Raw genomic sequence first — 26,983 nt, 5'->3', positions numbered from 1 at the left:
TATTTATTTTTCAAGCATAATATTTAGTAATATTTTATCAAACAGTACAAGGTAGATTGAATATTGCATAAATGGAAGTCCTGCCCATATTTTAAATGAGAGGAAGTTAGGATAACTCTGCAACAGCAACACAAACTGAAATACAAAAACGTGTTTGAGTAGAGTAGGAAAAGACTAGAGCCCTTGTCGGATTTTTGTTTCTGTGTCCCTGTTGCAGATTTTCACTTCCTGTCTGGTGAAACAGTTTGAAACTTTTCGTTTTGGCTGAGTGACAGTGGGTAGGGTACTCAGCCAGCCTTAAAGTCATGAATATCAGGCCCATCTGTGCCAATGGATGGAAATAAATAGCAAATTACTGGGCATGTTTTATTCTGCTGGGTCGCCTGTGATGCTTGCCTTGTGCTAATTTATTGTTCCATTATTGGTTTTTGGGCAATTTAATTTAATTTTTTTTTTTTTTAGTTCAAGTTTAGAAACTGATATTGTAAAAAAATCTGCAATAATAATAAAAATAGGATAATGGTGCATAACATTTAAATTGGCCTTGTCCCAGGAGGGATTTACTACTTTAGTCTGCCATGCTGACATGCATAGTAGAGTTTGGGGATCTTCTGCCTCCTTCTATGGCCATCTTTTTGTTTGATCCCACATTGCTGTACATCAAAGATAGTTTGGTTTTAATGAGCTTACTCTATTTGTGAAGGCTCCTACTTCAATTTGAATGGCAGGTAATTGTGTGGTCCATGTTCCCCTCTGTGGCTAACTGATATCTCCTTGACTATCCTGTTGGTGCTTTACCTATAGCGTGGATTTAGATGAACTACAGTGCTATAACACAGTGATTTTTGTATGCAGATTTTTCAAAGTCTCCTGAAGAAGCCATAGCCTGGCGAAACATGTAGAGATGAAGTTACTGTATCATCACTGTAAAGCCGTATGGATATAGCTTGTTGGTTTTTTAGAAAATTTTCATTATTTTAAATGTTTATAATAAAATATATAATTTTATACACTTACATGTGTTGGCACCTTTAAAATCCCATCTTTGCTCTTTCTATATATTTCACACTGAAGGCAGGTTTGAAATCGTGCGAGTTCAGCTGAACTCTCATGATTTCAAACCCGCATTTCAGTCCGACTTTGGGAGAGATTGGAGACATCTATGCGGGTTCCTGCACAGATGTCTATTGAAATCGCCCCCGAAGTAGCCAAAAGTAGTGCAGGAACTACTTTGGGGGATCGGTGCGCCGCTGAAAAGTCGGCGTCACACCGATTCGGATGGTGCCGTTGCCGGCAATAGGCGAAAGAACGGCCCAATGTGAACGGGGGCTCAAAGTGTGAAGTTTCTGTTGTTCAGGTCTGCACAACTAACAAATAAACCAGCTACATGAAACCCTGAAGAACTAGACTTGTCCCTGCCTGGCTGCTGGCTACAATATTTTTTGTTATATGTTGTCTTTACATATATTATATGTTGGATAAAGAGTCATTTTTAAAATTTCCAACATTGTATGTTTTTAATCCCCCTGAACATAATGCATAAAGAAAATATATGGAAAAAAAAAACACATTACATTCCTTTTAAGCCACAGAAAGCTAAATTCTAACTGATTGTAGATGTTTTTGCACATCATTAGTCTTTGTATCGTGTTATTACATATGCACCCTTAATATCCCACTTCTATTTCTCTTGTCACTTAACATGCTTTTCCCCAAATTGAACACCAGCTACATAATGGAAATAATTATCAAGTATCCAGCCTGCTCTCATTACACATGCTTTTTAAATGTCACATGTGTTACTTGTTGATACAATATAAATTGGAAACACCAGTTTGTTGGTCTCCAGATCACTTTTGTTTATTCTCTAAACAGATGCAACATTACATGCATAGCCTCAGCATTTGACAAGTTTGAATTAGCGAACATTGTTTAAAATGTGGAAATATTTTTACATCAAGAAAATAATTTTTACGTTTGTTTTTTTCTGGTAATGCTGGCAGTTCTTCATAACCTAACAAGGTCATAGATGCAATACATACATTTTTTGTATGTGCTGCTGGTCCAAAGTTCAGAAAACTGAGCTCTGAGGATCCAGTAGGGGGGTCTCCATGCTTGAACTCTTGACTTTGTCATGACTGATTGGTGGAGAAGGTACAAAAATGCTTTTTTTTAGTTCTAAAGATATGTACGGTAGCACCTTCCTTAACATCCAGCCCATCTAAGAATGGTTAAAGTGATTCTAATGGCTCCTGCTGCTGCCTCCATGTTCAGTGAAGAGAGGGAGAACAGAAAGAGCTGCTGCTGTTGGACACAGTTCTGGATTGAGATCGGGATCAGGTGATTATAAGGGGGGCTTGGGTGGGAGCTCATCACAGAGGGTTTTTTCCTTAACCACTTAAGGACCGGGCCTATTTTTCAGACTTGGTTTTTACAAGTTAAAATATTTTTTTTTTTTGCTAGAAAATTACTTAGAACCCCCAAACATCATATATTTTTTTCAGACACCCTAGAGGATAAAATGGCGGTAGTTGCAATACTTTATGTCACATTGTATTTGCGCAGTGGTCTTACAAGCGCAATTTTTTAAAAAAAACTTTTTTTGAATTAAAAAATAAGACAACAGTAAAGTTAGCCCAATTTTTTTTTATATTGTTAAAAAGATAATGTTACACCGAGTAAATTGATACCCAACATGTCATGCTTCAAAATTGTGCTCGCTCGTGGAATGACCCTTAAAAATCTCCATAGGCGACGTTTAAAAATTTTTACAGGTTACAAGTTTTGAGTTACAGAGGAGGTCTAGCGCTAGAATTATTGTTCTCACTCTAAAGATTGTGGCTATACCTCACATGTGTGGTTTGAACACCATTTTCATATGCGGGCGCGACTTACGTATGCGTTCACTTCTGCGCGTGAGCTTGGCCGGACCGGGCACTTTAATAAATCTTATTTATCTTACTTTATTTTACTAGCTGCTGCCATAACCCCGGTATTCCACTTCAAACAGCAGCCGTATAATTATATGGCGGGGGGTCCACAAGTTGTTATAGTGTTACTAAACCCACAACAGTAAAATCAGTCTGAATATGCAGCAAAGCATGCTTGTTATACTCACTGTGGAACCTAAGGGGTTAATCCTCCGTATCGCATAAAAAAGGCTGTTTTATTCTGTCTTTTCGGATCCTCCCCTTCTATTACTGTCCCATTGCATCTGCTGAGAGAACAGAGCCCTAGGAGGCACTCTGCACATGCTCAGTTTGGTGTGTATTGCTAGAGAGTTTTTTTTTTTGGGGGGGAGGGTGCATGTGATCAACACAGGGCCAATCAGCACTGCCCAAACAGAAAGGCAGGGGTCATGCAGCCTCATAGGACAGTCAGAGGAGAATGAAAACTCTTCCTACAAGCTTTGGTTGGCCAGACACTGATAGAAGTCACAAGACTGCTATATACTACTGATGAGAAAAGGCATTTAGAAGTTTATATTTACTAAAATAATTGCATTTCTAAAATATTTTCCTGGACTAAATTAATACTATTTTAGTCTACTAAAATACGACTAAAGCTAAAACAATTGAGATGACTTTTAGTCATAAGACTAAAATATGACTAAAACTAAAATTGCATTTTAGTCAAAAGACTATGACTAAAACTAAATTGAAATTTGACATCAAAATGAACAGTGCACTACCACATAAGAATATGTAGAGGGCAGGCCCGGATTGGCCATAGGGCAAACCGGGCACTTTCCTGGTGGGCCGGGGCCACCAGGGCCTCCAGGCTGCAAGTCCTTGCGGGGCCCAAGGCAGCTGGGCTGCTTTTTGAGCCCGCACCGTTTATCCAGCCTCTCCGCAGCCACCCAGCTGCCAGTTAAGCTCAGCCATCGGCGCCGGGTGGAGGAGCTAGATACGCCTACATCCTCTCTGCGGCCGCACGGTCGTGCGGGGGTGACTGTGAAGGGGGAGGAGCCAGAGCAGACACCTGCTGCAAACACCTTAGGGCCGGATAACAGAAAACGTGAGTGCAGCCCTCCCTGTAACCTGAATAGGAGGAGGGCATCTGCATATAGAACAATCATTCTCTCCATCTTCCTCCTGCAGTATCGGAATGCCTGCTAGAGGTAGAGGAAAAGCAGGCATTCCGAGACTGCAGGAGGAAGATGGAGATATTAAATGTTCTATATGCAGCCGCCCTGACTGCTCCTTCTACCGTTTCTTTCTGCTGCTCTCCACCTAACCCATACTCTTTGCCTCCTCGTGCTCTCCACCTCCCCCCATGCTCTCTGCCACCCCCCAGTGCTCTCCACCTCCCCCCATGCTCTATGCCACCCCCCCAGTGCTCTCCACCTCCCCCCATGCTCTCTGCTGCCCCCCCAGTGCTGTCCACCTCCCCCCATGCTCTCTGCCGCCCCTCTGTGCTCTCCACCCCCCATGCTCTCTGCCGCCCCCCCAGTGCTCTCCACCTCCCCCCATGCTCTCTGCCACCCCTCTGTGCTCTCCACCTCCCCCCATGCTCTATGCCACCCCCCTGTGCTCTCCACCTCCCCCCATGCTCTCCACCTCCCCCCATGCTCTCTGCCACCCCCCGTGCTCCCCACGTCACCCCCATGCTCTCCGCTGCCCCCACTGTGTTCTCCACCTCCCCCCATGCTCTCTGTTGCCCTCCCTGTGCTCTCCACCTCCCCCCATGCTCTCCGCCACCCTCCCTGTGATCTCCATCTCCTTCCATGCTCTCCGCCACCCTTCCTGTGATTTCTGCCCCCCCATGCTCTCCACTGCCCCTCATGCTCTCCGCTGCCCCTGTGCTCTCCACCTCCCCGTGTTCTCCACCTCCCCCCATGCTCTCCGCCGCCCTCCCTGTGCTCTCCACCTCCCCTCATGCTCTCCGCCGCCCTCCCTGTGTTCTCCACCTCCCTCATGCTCTCCACTGCCCTCCCTGTGCTCTCCACCTCCCCCCAAGGTCTCCGCTGCCCTCCCTGTGCTCTCCACCTCCCCCCATGCTCTCCGCTGCACTCCCTGTGCTCTCCACTTCCCACCAAGTTCTCCACCACCCTCCCTGTGCTCTCGACCTCCCCCCAATGCTCTCCACTTCCCCCTGTGCTCTCCACCTCCCCCCAATGCTCTCCGCTTCCCCCTGTGCTCTCCACCTCCCCCCAATGCTCTCCGCTGGTCCCTGTGCTCTCCTCTTCCTCCCTGTGTTCTCTGCCTCTCCCCTGTGCTTATGCCCCACCCCAAGTTCTCAAGGTTCTTCCCGTGTTCTTTCCTGGTCCACCTCACCCCCCCCCACCTCTGCTGGGTTCCCCCCTCCCCACTCTCAGGGGATCTGTCAGTGTGGAGAGTGGGGAAGGGACCAGTTAACATGTCATGGGCTGCTCAATCCAAAATGCCCGGGCCTATTTTTTGTCCTGGCCTGGTAGAGGGCATCTACTAAGCTGCTAAAAGAAAAACAAAATAAGGAAAAGGCCTTTCTTATTTTTTTTTCTTGATATTTAATATTGGTAATATATTTAGGTAAATACTGTATGTGCAATGGCATTACAGCCAATAGAGTTTACAGTTTTTTAGTTTTTTTTTAATTTTAAAGTTGTACTTCCGCTTGTCAAAAAGCAATATTTTTGTTTGTTCATGGAACTTGGTTTTATTTGTAAAGACGTTCTATATCACAATGGCTAAATCTGTGTCTGTAGTGCACGTTTAAACCTTAATACCATAAATAATAACATATTCGATTTTTACTCCAGGAGTATATAATGAGTTTGTTAATTCTAAAGAAATGCTTAAATAATGCATTACAATTTAATTAAACCCATTCGATTTTAGTCGACTAAAATGACCTGGAGATTTTAGTAGACTAAAATACGACTAAAGCTAAAACAATTCAGATGACTAAAATACGACTAAAACCGAAATAGCATGTTAGTCAAAAGACTATAACTACATTGAAGTTTGACGTCAAAATTAACACTGTTTTCCATGTTCTGTGTACTGTAGGAGACTAAATATAGTGAATGCGGGGTCCTGCAGACCATCCATTGCTCTCTATGGAACATATGACACCTGCTGACATCGAAACTGATCCTGTCTGCTAAAAACAGGCGGATTGGGGTCCGATTCCGTCCGACTGTCATCCAATCCAATCCACCAGATGGATGGAAACGGACAGGCGGTCCTTTCCCATCCGACAGCCTATAGAGGACAGTGTTCCCTCTGCATAAGTGATAGGGATAAGGGATACAGACCTGGCATCTGCCTGCTCAGAAGGGATCAGCTGAGAGATCCCCTGCTGATCTGCAAACCAGTGCAACGTGTCAGTGTCCACCAGTGCAGCTTATCAGGGACCACCAGTGCCAAATGTCAGGGACCACCAGTGCTGAATGTCAGGGGCCACCATGTCAGGGACCACCAGTGCCGAATGTCAGGGACCACCAGTGCCGATTGTCAGGGACCACCAGTGCCGATTGTCAGGGACCACCATGTCAGGGACCACCAGTGCCGAATGTCAGGGACCACCAGTGCCGCATGTCAGGGACCACCATGTCAAGGACCACCAGTCAGGGACCACCATGTCAGGGACCATCAGTGCAGCATGTTAAGGAACACCAGTGCAGCATGGCAGGGACCACCAGTGCCAAATGTCAGGGACCACCAGTGCAGCATGTCAGGGACCACCAGTGCAGCATGTCAGAGACCACCATGTCAGGGACCACCAGTGCCGCATGTCAGTGACCACCATGTCAGGGACCACCAGTGCCGAATGTCAGGGACCACCAGTGCCACATGTCAGGGACCACCATGTCAGGGACCACCAGTGGCGAATATCAGGGACCATCAGGGCAGCATGTCAGGGACCACCAGTGCAGCATGTCAGCAACCACCAGTGTCGAATGTCAGGGACCACCAGTGCCAAATATCAGGGACCATAAGTGCAGCATGTCAGGGACCACCAATGCAGCATGTCAGGGACCACCAGTGCAGCATGTCAGGGACCACCAGTGCCGAATGTCAGGGACCAACAGTGCCGAATGTCAGGGACCACCAGTGCCACATGTCAGCGACCACCAGTGCCGAATGTCAGGGACCACCATGTCCACCATGGGACCACCATGTCAGGGACCACTATGGGACCACCATGTCCACCATGGGACCACCATGTAAGGGACCATCATGTCCACCATGGGACCGCCATGTCAGGGACCACCATGTCCACTATAGGACCATCTTGTCAGGGACCACCATGTCAGGGACCACCAGTGCCGCATGTCAGGCACCACCATGTCCACCATGGGACCACCATGTCAGGGACCACTATGGGACCACCATGTCCACCATGGGACCACCATGTCAGGGACCACCATGTCCACCATGGGACCACCATGTCAGGGACCACCATGTCCACCAAGGGACCACCTTGTCAGGGAACACCATGTCAGGGACCACCATATCCACCATGGAACCACCATGTCCACCATTGGACCACCATGTCAGGGACCAACAGTGTAGAGCGGGGATTATTATCAGAAATCACTTTTATGGTACAGCGGGGATCTCCCGCTGTGTCAGGTATTGTATATGAGAACACTGATCGCTGATGTCCTGCCTCCTGCCTGTATTGTGATTGACAGCGCACTTTTCCTATATCGGCGGGAGGCGGGACATCAGCGATCGGTGTTCTCATATACAATACCTGACACAGCAGGAGATGCCTGCTGTGTCATACAAGTGATTTCTGATAATAATCCCTGTTCTGCACGGAGATAGCAGGCAGGCAAGCAGGCAGGCAGGCGGTGGGGGTGGGGCGGTGTGGCGGGGAGGGACTGGAGGGGCGGTGACTGGCAGGAGCAGAGGAGGAGGAGGGAGGAGAGGACTGTGCTGCTCATGGAGGAGAGGCGGTCTGAGGGCGGCACAGACCGAGGGCCCACTACATGTCTGCTTCCTCCCTGCTCACTTTACAAAGGCGTGTCAGACCGCTGGCTGAGGTTACTGGAGGAATAGCAGCCAGTGGTCTTACAAACATGAAGTCAGCGGCAATAACGGTTTTTCAGCAAGTTCAACAGCTTATTACAGAGGAACTACAGAGCTCCGAAGAACATGGATGCCATAGTTGGTGAAGGTAGGAGATCAGCAACAAGCACATGGAAAAAATGTTTTGCTGGGAGGATTTGCTCCCTTAATGACCAGGCCATTTTTTCGATACGGCACTGCGTCGCTTTAACTGACAATTGCGTGGTCGTGCGACGTTGTACCCAAACAAAATCTATGTCCGTTATTTACCCACAAATAGAGCTTTCTTTTGGTGATATTTGATCCCCTCTGCGGTTTTTATTTTTTTGTGCTATAAACAAAAAAAGAGCGACAATTTTGAAAAAAAAAAAATTTTTTTTACTCTTTGCTATAATAAATATCAAAATTAAAAAAAAAAAAAAATTCGTAATCAGTTTAGGCCAATATGTATTCTTCTACATATCTTTGGTAAAAAAAAAAACAAAAAAAACGCAGTAAGCGTATATTGATTGGTTTGCACAAAAGTGTTTGCATGTACAAAATATTGGATAGATTTATGGCATTTTTATTATTATTTTTTTTTACTAGTAATGGTGGCGGTCTGCGATTGTCAGCGCGACTGCAACATTGTGGCGGACAGATCGGACACTTTTGACACTTTTTTGGGACCATTGACATTTCTACAGAAATCAGTGCTATAAAAATGCATTGAATACTGTGTAAATGTCACTGGCAGGGAAGGGGTTAACACTAGGGGGCGATCAAGGGGTTAAATGTATTCCCTGGGAGGTGTCTAACTGTGGGGGGATGGGACTGACTGGAGAAGGAGAGAGATCGCTGTTCCTAATCACTAGGGACAGAAGATCTCTCTCTACTCCCCTGTCAGAATGGGGATCTGTCTGTTTACATTGACAGATCCCTGTTCTGGCTCTCTGTGGAGTGATCGCGGTGTCCAGCGGACATCGCAGCCCCTGGCCGCACGCATCGGGTCTGGAGTTGCACCGCAGGCGCTTTCGCCTCCTATCGTTCTTAAAGCGGTTGACAAACACCTACGGCGATTCGCGTAGGAGAGCCAACCTGCTGCAGTATGATGACGGCGGCTGGTCCTTAAGCGGTTAAAGTGTTTCTAAACCCCAAAATCAAAAATGTAACATATTGCAGCTTACTAGTCCTTGGTGTTGTGGCTGCATTCTTTTTTTTTTTTTTTTTTTTTGCAGGTTTCTTTTTTTTTTCCACCTGGTAATATTGCGAATAATGCACTTCCTGGGTCGCCATCTCACTCCTTCACTGTATCTAGGCTGCTTTCCTAGATATGGACTAGAGACATGTTCGTTTCTTTTCTTCCCTATCACATGGGGGGTTGGCCAGTTTACAAGAGAGAGACAAGAACACTGCATTTCTGGCAATATCAACAGGTATTTCCTGTATTTGCTGACATTTCTTAGCTTAGAAGAGATTGAATGCAGTCACCTTGTATAAGGATTTTAAGTTGCAATATATTACATTTTTATTCTTGAGTTTAATTATCCTTTAATCTAAGATAATGTTCTTTAGAAACCTGTGGTAGCTAATAAGTTGAAACCCATTGAAAATGGTTAAACTCTTACCCAGAGAACCTCTTTCATTTCTACAGAGAGTCACGGAGCTAAGGGGAACACTAGGCGTAGGGACGGCATGACAGTGCTGGACAGCACAGTTGCCGTTTTAAGTAGGAGACAGATTGCCCCTTTTAGAGAAGGGGAGGGGTTAGGCCAGGAAGAGAAGGAGATGTAGTGGTAGGAGGAAGTGACGTCATTCGGAGAGCGGTGAAGGACGAGAGTAGCTGTGCGCCTCACCTCTCTCCATTTTCCCGGGCTTTACTTCTATCATGGCGGCGATGGAGGGCTTCATGGAACAGCTGAGAGCGGCGGTGGCCGCGAACGGCGCGGACTGGTTGATACAGCAGCTAGGTGCGATAGCTGGCGGCGGAACGGCGGTGAGCGGGGGGGGGGCGGCTACACCTCGTGCGCGGCGGTCACGGCCGCCGGAGAGATATAGCCCTGAGTCAGGGCTAGGAGCGGCTCGAGCAGAACAGCGGAGGGCACCTGAGGGAGAGACACTGGGACCCGCTGGGCAGGGTCAGCAAACTGAGGGCAGAAGAGAGGTGAATCGGCGCAAGGGAGGTGTGACTGGGGGAAGGGGGCCCAGCAATACACGCGGCTCTTCCCCCCCGGCACGGAGGAGATGCATGGAACAGCCAGAGGGGTCTACAGGAGAAAGACAGAGGGGTCGGGACACTCCGGTAGCTACCGCAATCAGTGAAGCAGCTGCGCAGACATCTGCAACGGCCAGCAACCTTCTGAGAGGTGGGAGAGGAGCAGCTAGAGTCATCAGAGCCAGTGGGGGAGGGGGTACTGGACGGTCAACGCGCACCACAACAGACAGCAGGCGTAGGAGTCCATCTCCAGGGACGTCCAACGGGTCTGGCGGCACTCCGGTGAGAGGTGGACGGGCACAACACCGCAGGCCCTCGGCAACCACTGCGACTGCAGTTGGGGTGCAGCAAGAGGTCAACAGAATGGACCATAGCGACGATCGGTCGGAAGGTGAACTGTCCGGGTCTGACGGAGGCGACGATCAAGGACGGCAGGCTACGGTGGTTCCAGGAGTGGCGGCTGTTGGGCCCAGTCCAGGGCAGCCCGGTGAGTGCATTTCTTCCAATCCGGTTACTATGTTACTGCATAACTTGTTGGGGCAAAAGGAGCAGCGTAGTATTTCTAGGCCGGGGGGTTGTGATAGGTCAGGGGGGGTTGAGACTGGCCCTGCCATACCGCCTGCAGTAGTGCCGCAGTTGAGAAATGAAGGTTTACATGAGTTGTTAACAGGTCTTAAGGAGCTAGTGGCTAGGATAGAATCGGGGTCAGGTAACGGTCCAGCAAATGCGTGGACATCAGAAAAGACTCCTCCGCTGAGGGAGTTCCCCCCACCAATTGCGAGTGGGGTACAGGTTGAGGTTACAGCGGTGGGGGTGTCCCCCAGCACGTCAGGAGTGGTTGCGACTTCGGGGGATACGGTGAAGACAACGGAAAAAACAGCGGATTCAGTTAGACTGGCAGATGCGGCTAGGAGCGAAGTTTATGTCTGTTTTGAAGGCCCATTGGGGGCTCACTTGAAAGCGGAAATAAAGGAGAAAATATGGAAAGGCGATTACGTGGAAATTTTCACGTTGCTGCCTTTAGAGAAATTTAATCTGGATAGATTAAAACCGGTAGAAGGAAAAAAGGAGGACGAGGAAAAGCGAAGGTATCGCTTAATTCCGCGCACATTTTCCAACTGGTTACAAGCGTTTGCCATTCTGGCGAGTGTGGTTGGTGAGAAGGCGCCTGAGAATTGTTCAGCGCTGTTCGTATACCTGGAGGCTATTAGTGAAGCCCACAGGACATACGGGGGCTTGGCGTGGCTACGCTATGATGAACAATTTCGTCAGAGGATGGCAGTTAGACCGAATCTACGCTGGGATCATAAGGACATCAGCTTGTGGATGAGGTTGATGACGGCGGCGAGGGCCCCTAGTCAGTTTTTTCAGGCAGGGGTCGGAGGTTCAGCAACTCCGGGACAACCGACCGAGAAGAGATGGGGTTACTGCTGGCAATTTAATGAAGGAACATGTAGATTTGGATCCAACTGTCGCTTCAAGCACTTGTGCTCCGGCTGCGCGGGATCTCACGCATGGGCAAAATGTTTCAAGAAAGGAAAAGGTCGTGCCGGAGATACTGCGGGTAAGAGGGAGGACTCCGGTCCGAGTGGAAAGGATGCTGCCTTTCCTCAATAGATACCCAGATCGGGCAGCGGCCGCAATTTTAGAGGCAGGGTTTAAGAATGGTTTTGTTATTCCTTGTTCTATGGCGGTGGTTCCGCCAGAGGCCAAAAATCTTCGGTCGGCCTTGATGCAATCCCGGGTGGTTACTGATAAATTGAAAAAAGAGGTTTCATTAGGACGCATGGCGGGCCCTTTTGAAGAGGTACCATTATCGGGGTTGGTGGTCTCTCCTTTGGGGGTGGTACCCAAAAGGGAGCCGAACAAGTTTAGACTCATACACCACCTCTCTTTTCCAAAGGGAGGGTCGGTGAATGATGCGATTGCGCCGGAAGATTGTGCGGTCACGTACACATCTTTTGACGCCGCTGTAGCATGGGTTAAAAAATATGGGCAGGGGTCATTAATGGCGAAGTCGGATATCGAATCGGCTTTTCGGCTCTTGCCAGTGCATCCCGACAGTTTTAGATGGTTAGGATGTAAATGGGAAGGGGCCTACTATGTAGACCGTTGTCTCCCAATGGGCTGTTCTATATCCTGTGCTCTTTTTGAGTCGTTCAGCTCATTTTTAGAATGGGCCGTTCGGGATGTAGCAGGTATCAATTCAGTTATCCATTACTTGGACGACTTCTTATGCGTTGGTCCTGCGGGTTCTAACCTTTGTGCAGTGCTGTTGGGGACATTGCAATACCTGGCGGAAAGATTCGGGGTGCCGTTAGCCCCGGAAAAGACGGAGGGTCCAACAGCGATTATCACATTTCTCGGAATTGAAATAGATTCGTTGAGGATGGAATGCAGGATTCCGATGGACAAACTGTTGAAGTTAAAAGAGGAAGTTCGCGGGACTATTGGAGTTAGGAAATTGCAGCTTCGCCAACTCCAATCACTGCTAGGTAAGTTAAATTTTGCCTGCAGAATTATTCCTATGGGCCGTATATTTTGCAGGCGGCTTGCTGCCGCCACTGCAGGTGTCCGAGCACCTACACATTTTGTGAGTCTTACGAGGGAACATAGGGAGGACTTGCAGGTGTGGCAGGTATTCTTGGAGTCCTTTAATGGAAGGGCTCTTTGGATGGCCGGGCCCATCAGCAACTGTGATCTAGAACTCTTCACGGATGCGGCGGGTTCGACGGGGTTTGGTGCCTTTTTTAAGGGGCAATGGTGCGCAGCCAGGTGGCCTGTGGCATGGCAGGAGGCGGGGTTCTTAAAGAACCTGGTACTTTTGGAGTTGTTCCCCATTGTTGTTGCCATGGAATTGTGGGGTGAGGCATTCAGGAACTTGAAGGTCCGATTCAATTGTGACAATCTGGGGGTGGTGCAAGTGGTTAATCGGCTGACCGCGGCATCTTTGCCGGTGGTCAGGCTTTTGCGCCATCTCGTACTTCGCTGCTTACAAGTAAATGCTTTCATATATGCTGTGCATCTCCCGGGGACCGAGAACACTTTGGCTGATGCTTTGTCTCGTTTTCAGTGGGACAGGTTCCGGAAGTTGGCACCGGAGGCGGATCAGCAAGGGCTTGCTTGTCCCGGCTGGATATGGAACATTGCCTTGGAACAGCAGCAAAATGGATTCAACAATCTGTGAGTACGGCTACATGGAATGCCTACTCGAAGGTATGGAAAGATTGGTTTGCCTTTCTGTCTGACTTGGGTATGGGATCGGATGATCCGGACTTGGACAAGGCGGTGCTGTATTTTATAGTTAGGGATCTTGAAAAAGGTTTCTCAGCGGCGGCCATCAATCGGGAATTGGCAGGTTTGGCATTCCTGTTTAAATGGCAGGGGCATCGTGACCATACCAAGGAATTTCAGTTACGACAGGCAGTCAAGGGATATAAGAAGGCGCACAAGCAGAGGGATGGGAGGCGCCCTGTCTCATTCGAAATGCTGAAGCAATTGATGCTGAGCTTAGAAAAGGTCTGTAGTTCACATTACGAATGTGTGCTATTCAAAGCATCGTTCGCGCTTGCCTTCTTTGGGGCGCTTAGGGTAAGTGAGCTAGTCAGCCCTTCTAAGGCAGCTCCAGGGGGGCTCATGCAGAGCGAAGTTGACCTATGTGTGGATAAGGTTCGTATAAGGATTAGTAGATCGAAGACGGATCAAACAGGGAGGGGTAGGTATTTGGACCTCGGGAAGATTGCTGAGTGTAACATTTGCCCGGTTAGGGCGGTGGGAGCCTTTATGGAGGTTAGACCAGCTCACATAGGCCCTTTTTTGATGCACGAGGACGGTTCATGTCTGTCCAAATACCAATTTACAGCGGTTTTTAAAAAATGCGTAGTTATGGTGGGGTGTGATCCTTTACGGTTTTCTTCACATTCATTTCGGATTGGGGCGGCCACAGAGGCTGCTAGGGCAGGTCTGAGTCAGGAGGTAATTAGACGTCTGGGCAGATGGGAATCGGATAGATTCAAGTTATATATCCGTCCGCACATGGTTCAAATGTAATGTATGGTATTTGGAGGATATTTCTGTATATGAGTTTATTATTGTGTGTTTATGTGGTTTTGCATTGTTCCTTTCGTTAACAGGTCAAACTGTGGGTCTTGTATGGATACTCGGACACTCTTACGTGTTCTGGGGTGCCAAGAGAGCTGACGTTCGGCCGAATGGCAGACAGCTAAGGATTCCTAGACAAGAGGCGCTTATCCGGTGGATTGGGGTACCGGGGATGCAATGGAACAGGGTGTTGGGGGAAGTGTATAGATTCTCTCGCTTAGACAGGCCCCCTGATGTTTTGTTATTGCATGTGGGGGGTAACGATATGGGAGCCAGATCAATGAGGGACCTCATTAGAGATATCAAATGTGATTTCTTAAGGTTACGAGCAGCTTATCCCAAGATGGTTTTGGTGTGGTCCGATATGGTGGGGAGGTTGTCCTGGCGTTGGGCTTGGTCTGATAAAAAAGTGGACAGGGCCAGGATTAAAGTTAATAAGGAGGTGAGCAGGTTCTTTGTTAAAAATGGCGGGTTAGCCGTTCGTCATAGGGAGTTAGAGGTGGACACCTGGCGGTATCTCCGCAGCGATGGGGTGCATCTCAATGAGGTAGGGACCGACTTATGGTCTTTAGGCTTACAAGAAGGGATACAGAGAGGTCTGAGTGTGTGGAGGTGCGCGCAAGGGTAAGGGGTTACCCCTTTCGCGCGGTGGCAGTTTTTGGTTTCCTTTAATAGGAAAAAGTTGTGTTACAAGTGATAACATGTGTTACCCATCCAGGGGATGGGGGGTTGTTTGATGGTACCCATCCATATGATGGGGGGTTTTTGCTGTTACCCATACATGGAAGGATGGGGATTGAAGTGGTACCTTCAGGCCTTAAGGGTTAACCTGGAGGAGTTTATAAGGTTAGGTCACTGGGGTAGGTCGTGATCATGCCTCCGAGTCAGGGGTTCCCGACTGGTAGGTTTAAAACTAAGTATGCCCCCAGTGACCATGGTTATAGTTGTTGTCCTTACAGGTAATTTACCCTCAGAAGTTATTTAAGAAAGTTATAGTTATTTATATATTTATGTTATTTTATAAGTTTTTAATAAAGAGGCCGTAAGGCCAATTTTACTCCAAGAACTAGTCCGAGTCATCTATGATGTTTTTGGAGGGAGGGTATGTATAAAAATGGTGAGTAGTTTAAGTAGCTGGGCTTAAGTCCTACAATGTCAAGAGAGTCACGGAGCTAAGGGGAACACTAGGCGTAGGGACGGCATGACAGTGCTGGACAGCACAGTTGCCGTTTTAAGTAGGAGACAGATTGCCCCTTTTAGAGAAGGGGAGGGGTTAGGCCAGGAAGAGAAGGAGATGTAGTGGTAGGAGGAAGTGACGTCATTCGGAGAGCGGTGAAGGACGAGAGTCCCACCCACCCTCCCGACTATGGGCAGTTTTTGGTTTCCTTTAATAGGAAAAAGTTGTGTTACAAGTGATAACATGTGTTACCCATCCAGGGGATGGGGGGTTGTTTGATGGTACCCATCCATATGATGGGGGGTTTTTGCTGTTACCCATACATGGAAGGATGGGGATTGAAGTGGTACCTTCAGGCCTTAAGGGTTAACCTGGAGGAGTTTATAAGGTTAGGTCACTGGGGTAGGTCGTGATCATGCCTCCGAGTCAGGGGTTCCCGACTGGTAGGTTTAAAACTAAGTATGCCCCCAGTGACCATGGTTATAGTTGTTGTCCTTACAGGTAATTTACCCTCAGAAGTTATTTAAGAAAGTTATAGTTATTTATATATTTATGTTATTTTATAAGTTTTTAATAAAGAGGCCGTAAGGCCAATTTTACTCCAAGAACTAGTCCGAGTCATCTATGATGTTTTTGGAGGGAGGGTATGTATAAAAATGGTGAGTAGTTTAAGTAGCTGGGCTTAAGTCCTACAATGTCATGACAATGTAAGGGGAGAATCCTCTCTACTGAAGTTCAAAACAGTTCTAATTAGCCGATGGCTGTTTTAACGCAACCAAATCCATCAAAATAGAAAAATACATTTTGACTAAACATTCTTAAGGATATCCAGCAATTTTAATGCTTTGGACATAATATCTGAAACATGAAAAGTATTGTTTCCAAAATGTTCTGTCATGTGCCATCTTTGGCAGAGATGTTAATAGGAAGATGTGCAGGCCCATGACCATTTTTAAGGGTAAATGTTCAGTATCTGAGACTGTCTCTGCAAATGAGGGGCAGTTAGGCTTGATTCACATCTATGCATGTTGCTTTTGAGCGTTTCTGCAGTGTAAGGGCAATTCTGCACTTACCACCAATGTAAAGGGAAATGTACACTGATCACAAATGTTATGAAGAATTTACACTGACAACCAATGTAATGGGGGATTTTACATCAACAGCCAATAAAGGTGGATTTCTACATTGGCCACCAATGTAAGGGGGGATTTACACTTACCACCAATGTAAAGGGGGCTTCTACATGGACCACCAATGTAAGGGAGGATTCGAAACTGACCACAAATGGATTTTTTAAACTTTTACCAATATAAAGAGGAATTTCTACACTGGCCACCAAAGTAATGGGGATTTACACTGACCACCAATGTAATAGGAGCATTTACAGTAACCACCAATGTAAGGAGGGGTTTACACTGACCACCAATGCAACTGAGACATTTAGCCTGCGTTCACATTTGTGTGTGTCGGGAATACATGCAAAATCGCTTTCCTGACACCACAGAAACATGCTGCCCTTTAGTAGATACACAGCAATGCCATTAATTGTTAATGACACCCTCACGCATCGGCTGAGATGTGCGTATTCACATGCACTAAAATTCAGGGTGCTGTGGCACCATGTTTATTTGAAGAAGGGTTCCACCTCCAATTTGCTTACCTTTGCAGAACAGGCTGATGTTAGGCTTAATGAATATAGTTGTAGGCAGGTCTTTCAAGCATGCTTCATTACCTCCCCAGTGGGCAGTATTCAGCAAAAGTGATGGTGGATATTACCTCAGGGGGGGCATGATTTACATATGAATTCCGCCTCTATTTACATATCAATGCAGGTTATTTACATGTAAACAGAGGCTCTGCAGGTGAGTCATCTGTACACAACAATAAGGCAGAGCTGGGCAGCAGCAACAGACCTTTACAATGAGATATCAGGACACAGCACGGGACTAAAACTTCAAGAGACAAGGGGATTTAAACTGGGATAGTTGGCAAGTATGAGGCAGCTGCTTTGGGCCCCACAACAATGATGGGGCCCAGGGCAGCTGTCCCTTTTGTCCTGCCTTAAAAACGGTCCTGGGTAGTAAGGGAAAATATCGCTGACAGTAACACAGACTGTTTTCCTGGTGCCAACATGGCAGCATACGTGTGGTAGTATCCCCGCCTACTTCTGCCCACAGGACCAATGAAAAGCTCAAGTGTTCATGTGCACACAACAGCCCATTGTCTTTTTTGTCCTCACAGATTTGAATCCAGAATTTTGTGGGCGCAAAGAGATAGATTGGGTCCTATCTTGACTCCTTGAGATCAGTACCTCCTGACCTATTCCTTTCCTTGTTTGCCTCACAGGTTTGTGATGGAGGGGATTACTCTGTTCCTCATTGTTCCAGGCTGGCCTAGTCAGATGTGTTACTCCAACCCAAAATGACTCTAAACAGTTGCTCAAAGGAATCTACTGGATCAGGATGTTGTGTTCCCAAGCAAAGTTTTGGCATTCAGTTTCATGGTTGCTGCCGTTAACAGGCTGATGATTGAAGCTCAAGTTCGGAAAGACGGGGCATCGCAGAGTCTAGGAATCCCTTGATACTAAGTAGGGAGGTCTACTTCTTGTTAAATCTATCGCTGGACATGCGATGCATGCTTATCTTGGTGTAGACCTCAGGACTTCTTCCTCAGGAGTTTTACTGAGGGAAAAGCATCTTCTACAGCTGGGTCTGGGTCAGTGTTTGGCTCCTAGCCCTATTGGGGCTCTCAATGTTAATGCCCTTGTGACTCCATGGGATATGAAGTAGTTCACTATTAGGCATTGCTTGGTGAGGCAAGTGTTTGGACTAGCAACTCTATCTGCCATTAAATCCTCACACAGATTTTGCATGGAACACAGTTGTGTTCTCTGTCTTGCTTGGGGTAGTTTCTATCTGTTTCTCCAAACAGGACATCCTTATCCAGTCCTGCGGTCTGCCTCCAGTTCACCCAAATGAGGTCTCCTTCTATTGATTGGTTGTGATCAGGATAGAGAGTCTATATCTCAGCCCCTGCTTCTTTCAAACATACTCTTTCCTCTTGTTTGTCAAGATAGACCCTTTACTGATGTTTTGCTTTCTAGTTCCACCATGTCGAGATGACTCAACAGACCATCATCCAATCCTATGGCCTAAGGTTCAGGTTCCATCCCTCCTGACAAGATGCATGCTATTAAATCTGTGAGTGCTTCCTGAGCTTTTGGTTTCAGGTGAAGGGTTTCTCAGATCTGCAAGACTGCCAACTGGGCTTCTATCCTCACTTTCTCTATATTCTACCAGCTGGACATTCAGCCTCACCTGAAGCCAGCTTCCTGTGGAGAACCCTTGGGCAGAATCTTTGAACTGCAGGAAGTTCACAGCTTTGAGCTGTTGTTGTTTTTTAATGGACCTGTGGGCGTTTGATTGCTGCTTGCCTAACTCATAGGGTGACTGCTTTTGACCATCCTTAGGTTAAATACTACCTCTATACATCTAGATCTAAGATAGCACACTTTCTAACAAAAGCTATACTTACTGTATTTCCTTAGAAGTCAACAAGGGTAATAGGCATCAGTGCACATTTGTTTTGTGGTTACTAATGATAATTCAAGGGCTCACTATACAACTGGGCCTAAGTCACTGATAGGCAGGACAGCCAAACAGGTCCTCTTTTGGTGTGTTTCTTAGGCATTACTAATGGGCTCAGTAGTCCTCGCTACAGCTAGTTTTGGCTGGAAGACAGTCATTTCCTCACTTTCTTATAAGATGGGATTTGCTTAAGTTGGTTGCTAGGCATTAGTCTACCACATGTATGTTGCCATGTTGGCACCAAGAAAAAAGAAAAAATTGTATCAAAAACTTACCATTATTTTCCATTGATGGCACCAATCCATGGCAGCATACTAAACCAAATCAGTTTGTTCCTAGTGTTGTACAGGGAATGGGCTGTTGTGTGGGTGTCAACACTGTGTAGCTTTGAACTGATCCTGTGGGTAGAAGTAGGGTAGAAGTAGGGATACTACCACATGTATGCTGCCATGAACTGGCACCAGGAAAATAAATATTACAGTATTAAAGTGGAAGTAAACACATTAATTTACCAGTTTCAAAAAACAATTACATTTCTGGCACGTGTCAGGAATGTAACTGTCAAAAGTTGTGCTCTCAAGCAAACTGTCAAACCATTCCAAAGGTTGGTGCCATAACTAATCACATGTGCAGCATCATGGCAGTTGAAGATCAAACAGAGGCCAAGATGGCAGCTTCCTTGGCTGAAAACGATAGGAAGGTTTACTTCTACTTTAAGTGTTACATAATATAATTTTTTTATTTTTTTTTAATGAGAGGAATGCCAAAACTTCTGTCAACTTTTTATTGTTTGTTTCCCTTTTGCACATTTTTCCTTACTTTCTGTCTGATAAAATGTTGTCCTCAGAACAGAAAGTCTAATGGAGCCCCTGATATCAGTAAAAGCTGACAGAGGTCCTAACCTTTCCACATTCAATCTAAAATGAAAAACATTATCTTAGGTATAGATTAATTTTAACTACATTATTGATGTAAATACTATCAGTAAAAAGGTGCCAAAAACCAAAGTAGTGTACAGCAGTATATGCAGATTTTATTACCTTCACAATTAACTCTGTCCCTGCTGAGCTCATAACCTGGATTACACTGGCAGACATATGAACCAATCATGTTGTAGCATTCTTGTGCACAAGGACTGGTACTACATTCATCAACATCTGTAAAAAGACAAACATCATTTTTACAAGTCTCAGTTTAAATAATTGTTATATGCATCAACAAAACATACAGAAAACTACAAGTGACCCAAATACCAAAGAAATCTGTTCTTATTGATTTTAGAAACAGTTTGGATAGTGTTCAAACTTTCTTCCTGTTCCTCTGCTGTCAGCGCAGGAAGTGAAAGGAAATCTCTCCTTTGGAGATGCAGACCACAGTAAAAGCAAATCATTTTTGTAGCATAGACAGGGGTCAGAATATGTCTTGGGTTGCGAGCAGGCAGATACACACTGACAAGAAGAGACAATGAACTACCTAGAGCACTCAACAAGTATTTAATTCCTATTCACAGAACTCTGTGAATGAATGAATGACGCGGCCAGGTGGGAGTTTTAATTTAAAAATAGTGACAGCGAGCGGAGGAAGGAAAAACCCCTGGTGCTGTCACTAGATGCAGCGGGGGAGACGCTGCAGGAGTGGGAACATGTTACATGTTCCACTCTAAAAACAGGTGGAACATGTAACATGTTCCCAAAGGCAAACTTATCCCGTAATAAAGACCATTCTGGGCACTTTTTAGTGGTCTGGCACTTTTGTCATTTCTTATCTCTGAAGGTTTCTACAAGGGACACTTGTAAGACCATTGTGTGGATGAGGACCTGCCAGCTAAACCTACTAACACTAAGACCCATCCTCACTAAACCCTTTACCCAAGAGCCCAGTGCTCCTTATTTTACTATTACACAAGCAAAAAAAAAACTTGATGTACTGTATATTCAAAATGTTGCCAACTCTATCCAAAACTAAAAGTTTCATGCTGCAGCTGGTCTTTAAAGCCCAAATAACCTCTCCTTTCAAATTAGATAACTATGGAGCATGAGCCAACTGCCATGGAGCATGTACTTTGATGATTACAGAGCTCTAGCTGTTGCTCATAGATGGGCCACATAGATTTTGTTAAAGCAAAAGTTTAGCTAAAAAAAAAAAAAAAAACACACACAATCTATACAGCTTTAGTCATATCACTTACCTGTAATTAAGTATGTCCCACATTACGCAGACAGCTGAAACCTGGAGAAATCTTCACCGCAGGGATGCCCCTCCTCTTCCTATCTCTGAAGTTCTGGAACCTGCAATGGTAAACAGCATTGTGTCTTCAGACAGTACAGCAGTACAGATGGTCCATTGGGGACACGCCCCTATCCTTCCTCCTACTACATTTAGAAAAGTAATTTAATCGATTACACTGGTTGTATCATAATCTGTTAATGGGGGACAGAATTCTGTGACTCATCAGGTTCTCCCCTATTTACAGATCGTGACGCAAGCAGTGTAATCAATGAAAGAATGTTTCTAAATGGAGTAAGGGGAAGGGGCATGTACCCGTCGGACCATCTGTACTGCCGTTCTGCCTGAAGACCCAAAGCTGTTAACCATTGCAGCACCAGAAGTTTAGGAAAAGGAAGAGCACAGGCATCCCTGCAGTGAAGATTTATCCTGGATTCAGTTATCTGCAAAACATAGAACATACATACTGTAAATGAAGATAGGTGACGTGACAAGCTGTAGGGATTTTGTTTTAGCTAAATTTCAGGTAAAGTTGATCTGACACATACATAATACAGGGACATTCAGTCCCAAGTAAAAGAGAATCTAAATCAGAGAGAAGCATAGAAAAGCCTTTTTTGCTGCAGGTGTAATAGAAGTTGTCCTGTGGTGTCAGCTCCTCGGTAGCCCTTTTTGAAGTTTAAAATGTATGGTAACTAAACTCTAATGCCGCATACACATGATCGGAATTTCCGTCAGAAAAACCTTGGATGGTTTTTCCGACGGAATTTCCACTCAAGCTTGCCTTGCATACACACGGTCACACAAAAGTTCTCTGAACTTTCGACCGTCAAGAACGCGGTGACGTACAAAACACTACGACGTGCCGAAAAAATGAAGTTCAATGCTTCCGAGCATGCGTCAAATTGTTTCCGAGCATGCGTGATTTTTTGCGCGTACGAATTGCATACAGACAAATGCATTTTCGGATAGGAACTTTTCTCGACCGAAAAATAAAGAACATGCACTCAATCTTTTGCTGGCTGGAATTCCGCCAGCAACAGACTAATGGAGCATACACACGGTTGCGTTTTCAAACAAAAAGCTCTCATCTGAGTTTTTGTTGACGGCATTTCCGATCGTGTGTACACGGCATTAGAAAAAAAAGGTGGCTGGAATTCTTGGCAGAAGAGACATGCAGAGAATAGACCAGGTGTTGAGGATGATGTAATATTGATAAATGTAAAGTTATGCACTTGGGGGCTAAGAATATGTATTCATCATACATACTAGGGGGAGTACAACTTGGACAATCCATAGCAGAGAACGATCTGGGAGTTTTGGTAGATCATAAACCTAATAATAGCATCCAATGCCAAGCTGCGGTTTGCAAAGCGAGTAAAGTCCTTTCTTGTCTTAAGAGAGGTATAGACTCCAGAGAGAGAGAGATGTAATTTTGCCCCTGTACAAATCATTAGTAAGACCTCATCTGGAATATGCAGTTCAGTTTTGGGCACCAGTTCTTAAAAAGGATATCGGGGAACTGGAGAAAGTGCACAGAAGGGCAATCAAACTGATAAGAGGCATGAAGGAGCTCAGCTATGAGGAAAGATTAGAGGAACTGAATGTATTCTCTCTTAAGAAGAGGAGATTAACCACTTCAGCCCCGGAAGAATTTACCCTCTTCCTGACCAGGCCATTTTTTGTGATACGGCACTGCGTCGCTTTAACTGACAATTGTGCGGGCGTGCAATGCTGTACCCAAACAAAATTTATGTCCTTTTTTCCCACAAATAGAGTTTTCTTTTGATGGCATTTGATCACCTCTGCGGTTTTTATTTTTTGCGCTATAAAAAAATAAGGCAACAATTTTGAAAAAAAAACACAATATTTTTTACTTTTTGCTATAATAAATATCCCAAATTTAAAAAAAACAAAACAAAGTTTTTCATCAGTTTAAGCCGATATGTATTCTTCTACATATTGTTGGTAAAAACAACCGCAATAAGCGTATATTGAGTGGTTTGCGCAAAAGTTATAGCGTCTACAAAATAGGGGATAGATTTTAGGCATTTTTATTCTTTTTTTTTTTAAAATAGTAATGGCAGTGATCAGCGACTTTTATCAGGAATGCGACATTGCGGTGGACAAATCGGACACTTGACACTTTTTTGGGACTATTGACATTTATACAGCAATCAGAGCTATAAATAGCCACTGATTACTGTGTAAATGTCACTGGCAGGGAAGGGGTTAACACTAGGGGGCGATCAAGGGGTTAAGTGTGTGCTCCCTCAGTGTGTTCTAACTGTGAGGGAATTGGACTGACTGGGAGACAAGACAGATCGTTGTTCCTACTTAGTAGGAACACATGATCTGTTTCTTCTCCCCTGACAAGACAGGGATTTGTGTGTTTACACACACAAATCCCCATTCCTGCTCTTGTTCCCACAATCTCAGGTGGCCGATGGCGTCCTTAGCGTATCGGATCCCCTGCTGTGCTACGGCTCTTAAAGCAGCTGGTGTATATATACGGTGATTCGCGCAGCAGAGCCATTCTGCCGCCGTATATATACAGGAGCCGGTCGGGAAGCGGTTAAGGGGGATATGATCAACATGTACAAATACATAAGTGGTCCATATAGTGAACTCGATGTTGAGTAATTCACTTTAGGGTCATCGCAGAGGACAAGGGGGCACTCTTTACGTCTAGAGAAAAAAAGATTTCCTCTCCAAAATACGGAAAGATTCTTCACAGTAAGAGCTGTAAAAATGTGGAATAGACTCCCTCCAGAGGTGGTTCTGGCCAGCTCAGTAGATTGCTTTAAAAAAGGCCTGGATTCTTTCCTTAATGTACATAATATAACTGGGTACTAACATTTATAGGTAAAGTTAATCCAGGGAAAATCCGATTGCCTCTTGGGGGATTAGGAAGGAATTATTTCCACTGCTGTAGCAAATTGGACCATGCTTTGCTGGGGTTTTTCACCTTCCTCTGGATCAACTGTGGGTGAAGGATTGTGTATATGGGATTGTATGATTTTTTTTTTTATTGGTTGAACTAGGTGGACTTTTTTCAACCTAACTATGTAACGCCTGTGTGTATGAGCTAAATAATTATTGGGAATTTACTGGTGGAAGAAGATGCCTGGGAACCCAGAAGTAGTGCGAGTGGAGCTGGTGACTGCAGGGGACAGAGCAGAGGGCAAGGCCAGCACTGCAAAGTGCTGGAGAAGGGTACATTTGTAAGGTATACTAAGTGTGCCATGTTGTGCAAGTATGCTGTACATACTTGCAGAGCATGGCAAAAGCCCACCTAGCACACAGGGTTGTAAGGGATAACTGGGTATGAGGGTAAGACTTAGTATGCAGTACTGTGCTAATTTGGTATGGAAAGCAGGGCTTAAAGCTAAAGTTTAGCATCACTTCCCTGTAATGAAGTACCACATATGTTCCATGTGCAGACTGCTGGATTCTGTAGAAATCCTTACTGCTAGGATACTTGCCCTCTTCCTGTGCTGTGAGACTTAACAGCTTTGCATCTTCAGGAGGAACAGCAGCACAAATAGTCTAACAAGGACTTGCCCCCTCTTCCCTCCTCCTTCATCGAGAAAAATTATTTCATTAATTACAATGCCTATACCACAATCTGTGAATGGGGAGAGTCTGACCAGTCCCAGAATTATCTCCCTCTTTCACAGATCAATCTGCTGTGCTCCCTGAAGATGCAAAGCTATTAAACAACATGGCAGCTGCAGAAGTTCATTGACAGGAAGAGGACAGACATCCCTGCAGTGAAGATTTCTCCAAGATCCAGCTGCCTGCGTTCTTTTCCAGGTAAGGGTTGTGACTTTCAGTGGATTATTTGCTTCAAGGCTACGTGTGTACTTTTAATGTAATGTATATAACATTGTATACTATATTTTACTTTTATAAAATATTTGATCATACACCTAACTACAATCATAACTTACCCACACAGCTGTAGTTGTTCGCTGCAAGCTGGAAGCCAGGATTACATTGACAGTAGTAAGATCCCAGTGAATTGACACACTGATGATGGCAAAATGAAGATAATGAACATTCATCAATGTCTGCATTGTGGAGAAAAGGAAAATACATAAAACGTTACATTTTTTAACAAGCAAAGCATATCACATTCTATCTATCTATCTATCTATCTATCTATCTATCTATCTATCTATCTATCTATCTATCTATCTATCTATCTATCTATCTAGTTTAAAGACCAAATGCCTCATTGCCCTTTTTTTACACAGGATCTCAAGGGCAGCTTGTTTAACTGCGGTGCAGGAAATGCTTACGGTACGCACCTTTCCTGTACTGTGCTCTAGTGTAAACCCGACCTCAAAAAACACTAACATTAATGCCATCATTTTTATCAAGCTGATCTATTAGCATACAGTGGGGACAGAAAGTATTCAGATCCCCTTAAATTTTTCACTCTTTGTTATATTGCAGCCATTTGCTAAAATCATTTAAGTTCATTTTTTTTCCCTCATTAATGTACACACAGCACCCCATATTGACAGAAAAACACAGAATTGTTGACATTTTTGAAGATTTATTAAAAAAGAAAAACTAAAATATCACATGGTCCTAAGTATTCAGACTCTTTGCTGTGACATTCATATATTTAACTCAGGTGCTGTCTATTTCTTCTGATCATCCTTGAGATGGTTCTACACATTCATTTGAGTCCAGCTGTGTTTGATTATACTGATTGGACTTGATTAGGAAAGCCACACACCTGTCTATAAAAGACCTTACAGCTCACAGTGCATGTCAGAGCAAATGAGAATCATGAGGTCAAAGGAACTGCCTGAAGAGCTCAGAGACAGAATTGTGGCAAGGCACAGATCCGGCCAAGGTTACAAAATTTCTGCTGCACTTAAGGTTCCTAAGAGCACAGTGGCCTCCATAATCCTTAAATGGAAGATGTTTGGGATGACCAGAACCGTTCCTAGAGCTGGCCGTCCGGCCAAACTGAGCTATCGGGGGAGAAGAGCCTTGGTGAGAGAGGTAAAGAAGAACCCAAAGATCACTGTGGCTGAGCTCCAGAGATGCAGTCGGGAGATGGGAAAAAGTTGTAGAAAGTCAACCATCACTGCAGCCCTCCACCAGTCAGGGCTTTATGGCAGAGTGGCCCGATGGAAGCCTCTCCTCAGTGCAAGACACATGAAAGCCTGCATGGAGTTTGCTAAACAACACCTGAAGGACTCCAAGATGGTGAGAAATAAGATTCTCTGGTCTGATGAGACCAAGATAGAACTTTTTGGCCTTAATTCTAAGCGGTATGTGTGGAGAAAACCAGGCACTGCTCATCACCTGTCCAATACAGTCCCAACAGTGAAGCATGGTGGTGGCAGCATCATGCTGTGGGGGTGTTTTTCAGCTGCAGGGACAGGAAGACTGGTTGCAATTGAGGGAAAGATGAATGCGGCCAAGTACAGGGATATCCTGGGCAAAAACGTTCTCCAGAGTGCTCAGGACCTCAGACTGGACCGAAGGAAAAGGGAATGTTCCCCTCGAAACGCGTTAGCCAGCAGTGACTCTTGTGAGCTCCTCCGGCACCTCCGGTGGGCTCTGCTGCTCCTTCACTACATGCTGTGATTGAAGATTGTTTTATATACTTTTGGGATCTTTTACTACTGGTTGTAAGTAGTTCCTTTTTATCATTATTATAATAAGTTTTATC

At 45.4% G+C, this 26,983-nt stretch overlaps 1 protein-coding gene across 1 annotated transcript in view; it reads right to left on the bottom strand.

Annotated features, from left to right (window-relative positions):
* Positions 1–26,983, bottom strand: part of EFEMP1 (EGF containing fibulin extracellular matrix protein 1) — a 170,914-nt gene that overhangs the window by 51,042 nt on the left and 92,889 nt on the right. The window contains exons 6-7 of the mRNA XM_073628120.1: positions 25,239–25,358; positions 20,100–20,216 (exon numbers count right to left, since the gene is read on the bottom strand). Coding sequence (XP_073484221.1) covers positions 20,100–20,216; positions 25,239–25,358 — 237 coding nt within the window. The remainder of the gene's footprint in view (positions 1–20,099; positions 20,217–25,238; positions 25,359–26,983) is intronic.

This window comes from Aquarana catesbeiana, linkage group LG04 (assembly GCF_042186555.1).
Source record: "Aquarana catesbeiana isolate 2022-GZ linkage group LG04, ASM4218655v1, whole genome shotgun sequence".
In the NCBI taxonomy this organism is placed as follows: domain Eukaryota; kingdom Metazoa; phylum Chordata; class Amphibia; order Anura; family Ranidae; genus Aquarana; species Aquarana catesbeiana.
The sequence above is the reverse complement of the archived record's forward strand: the minus strand, read 5'-3'. Positions and strand labels throughout refer to the sequence as shown.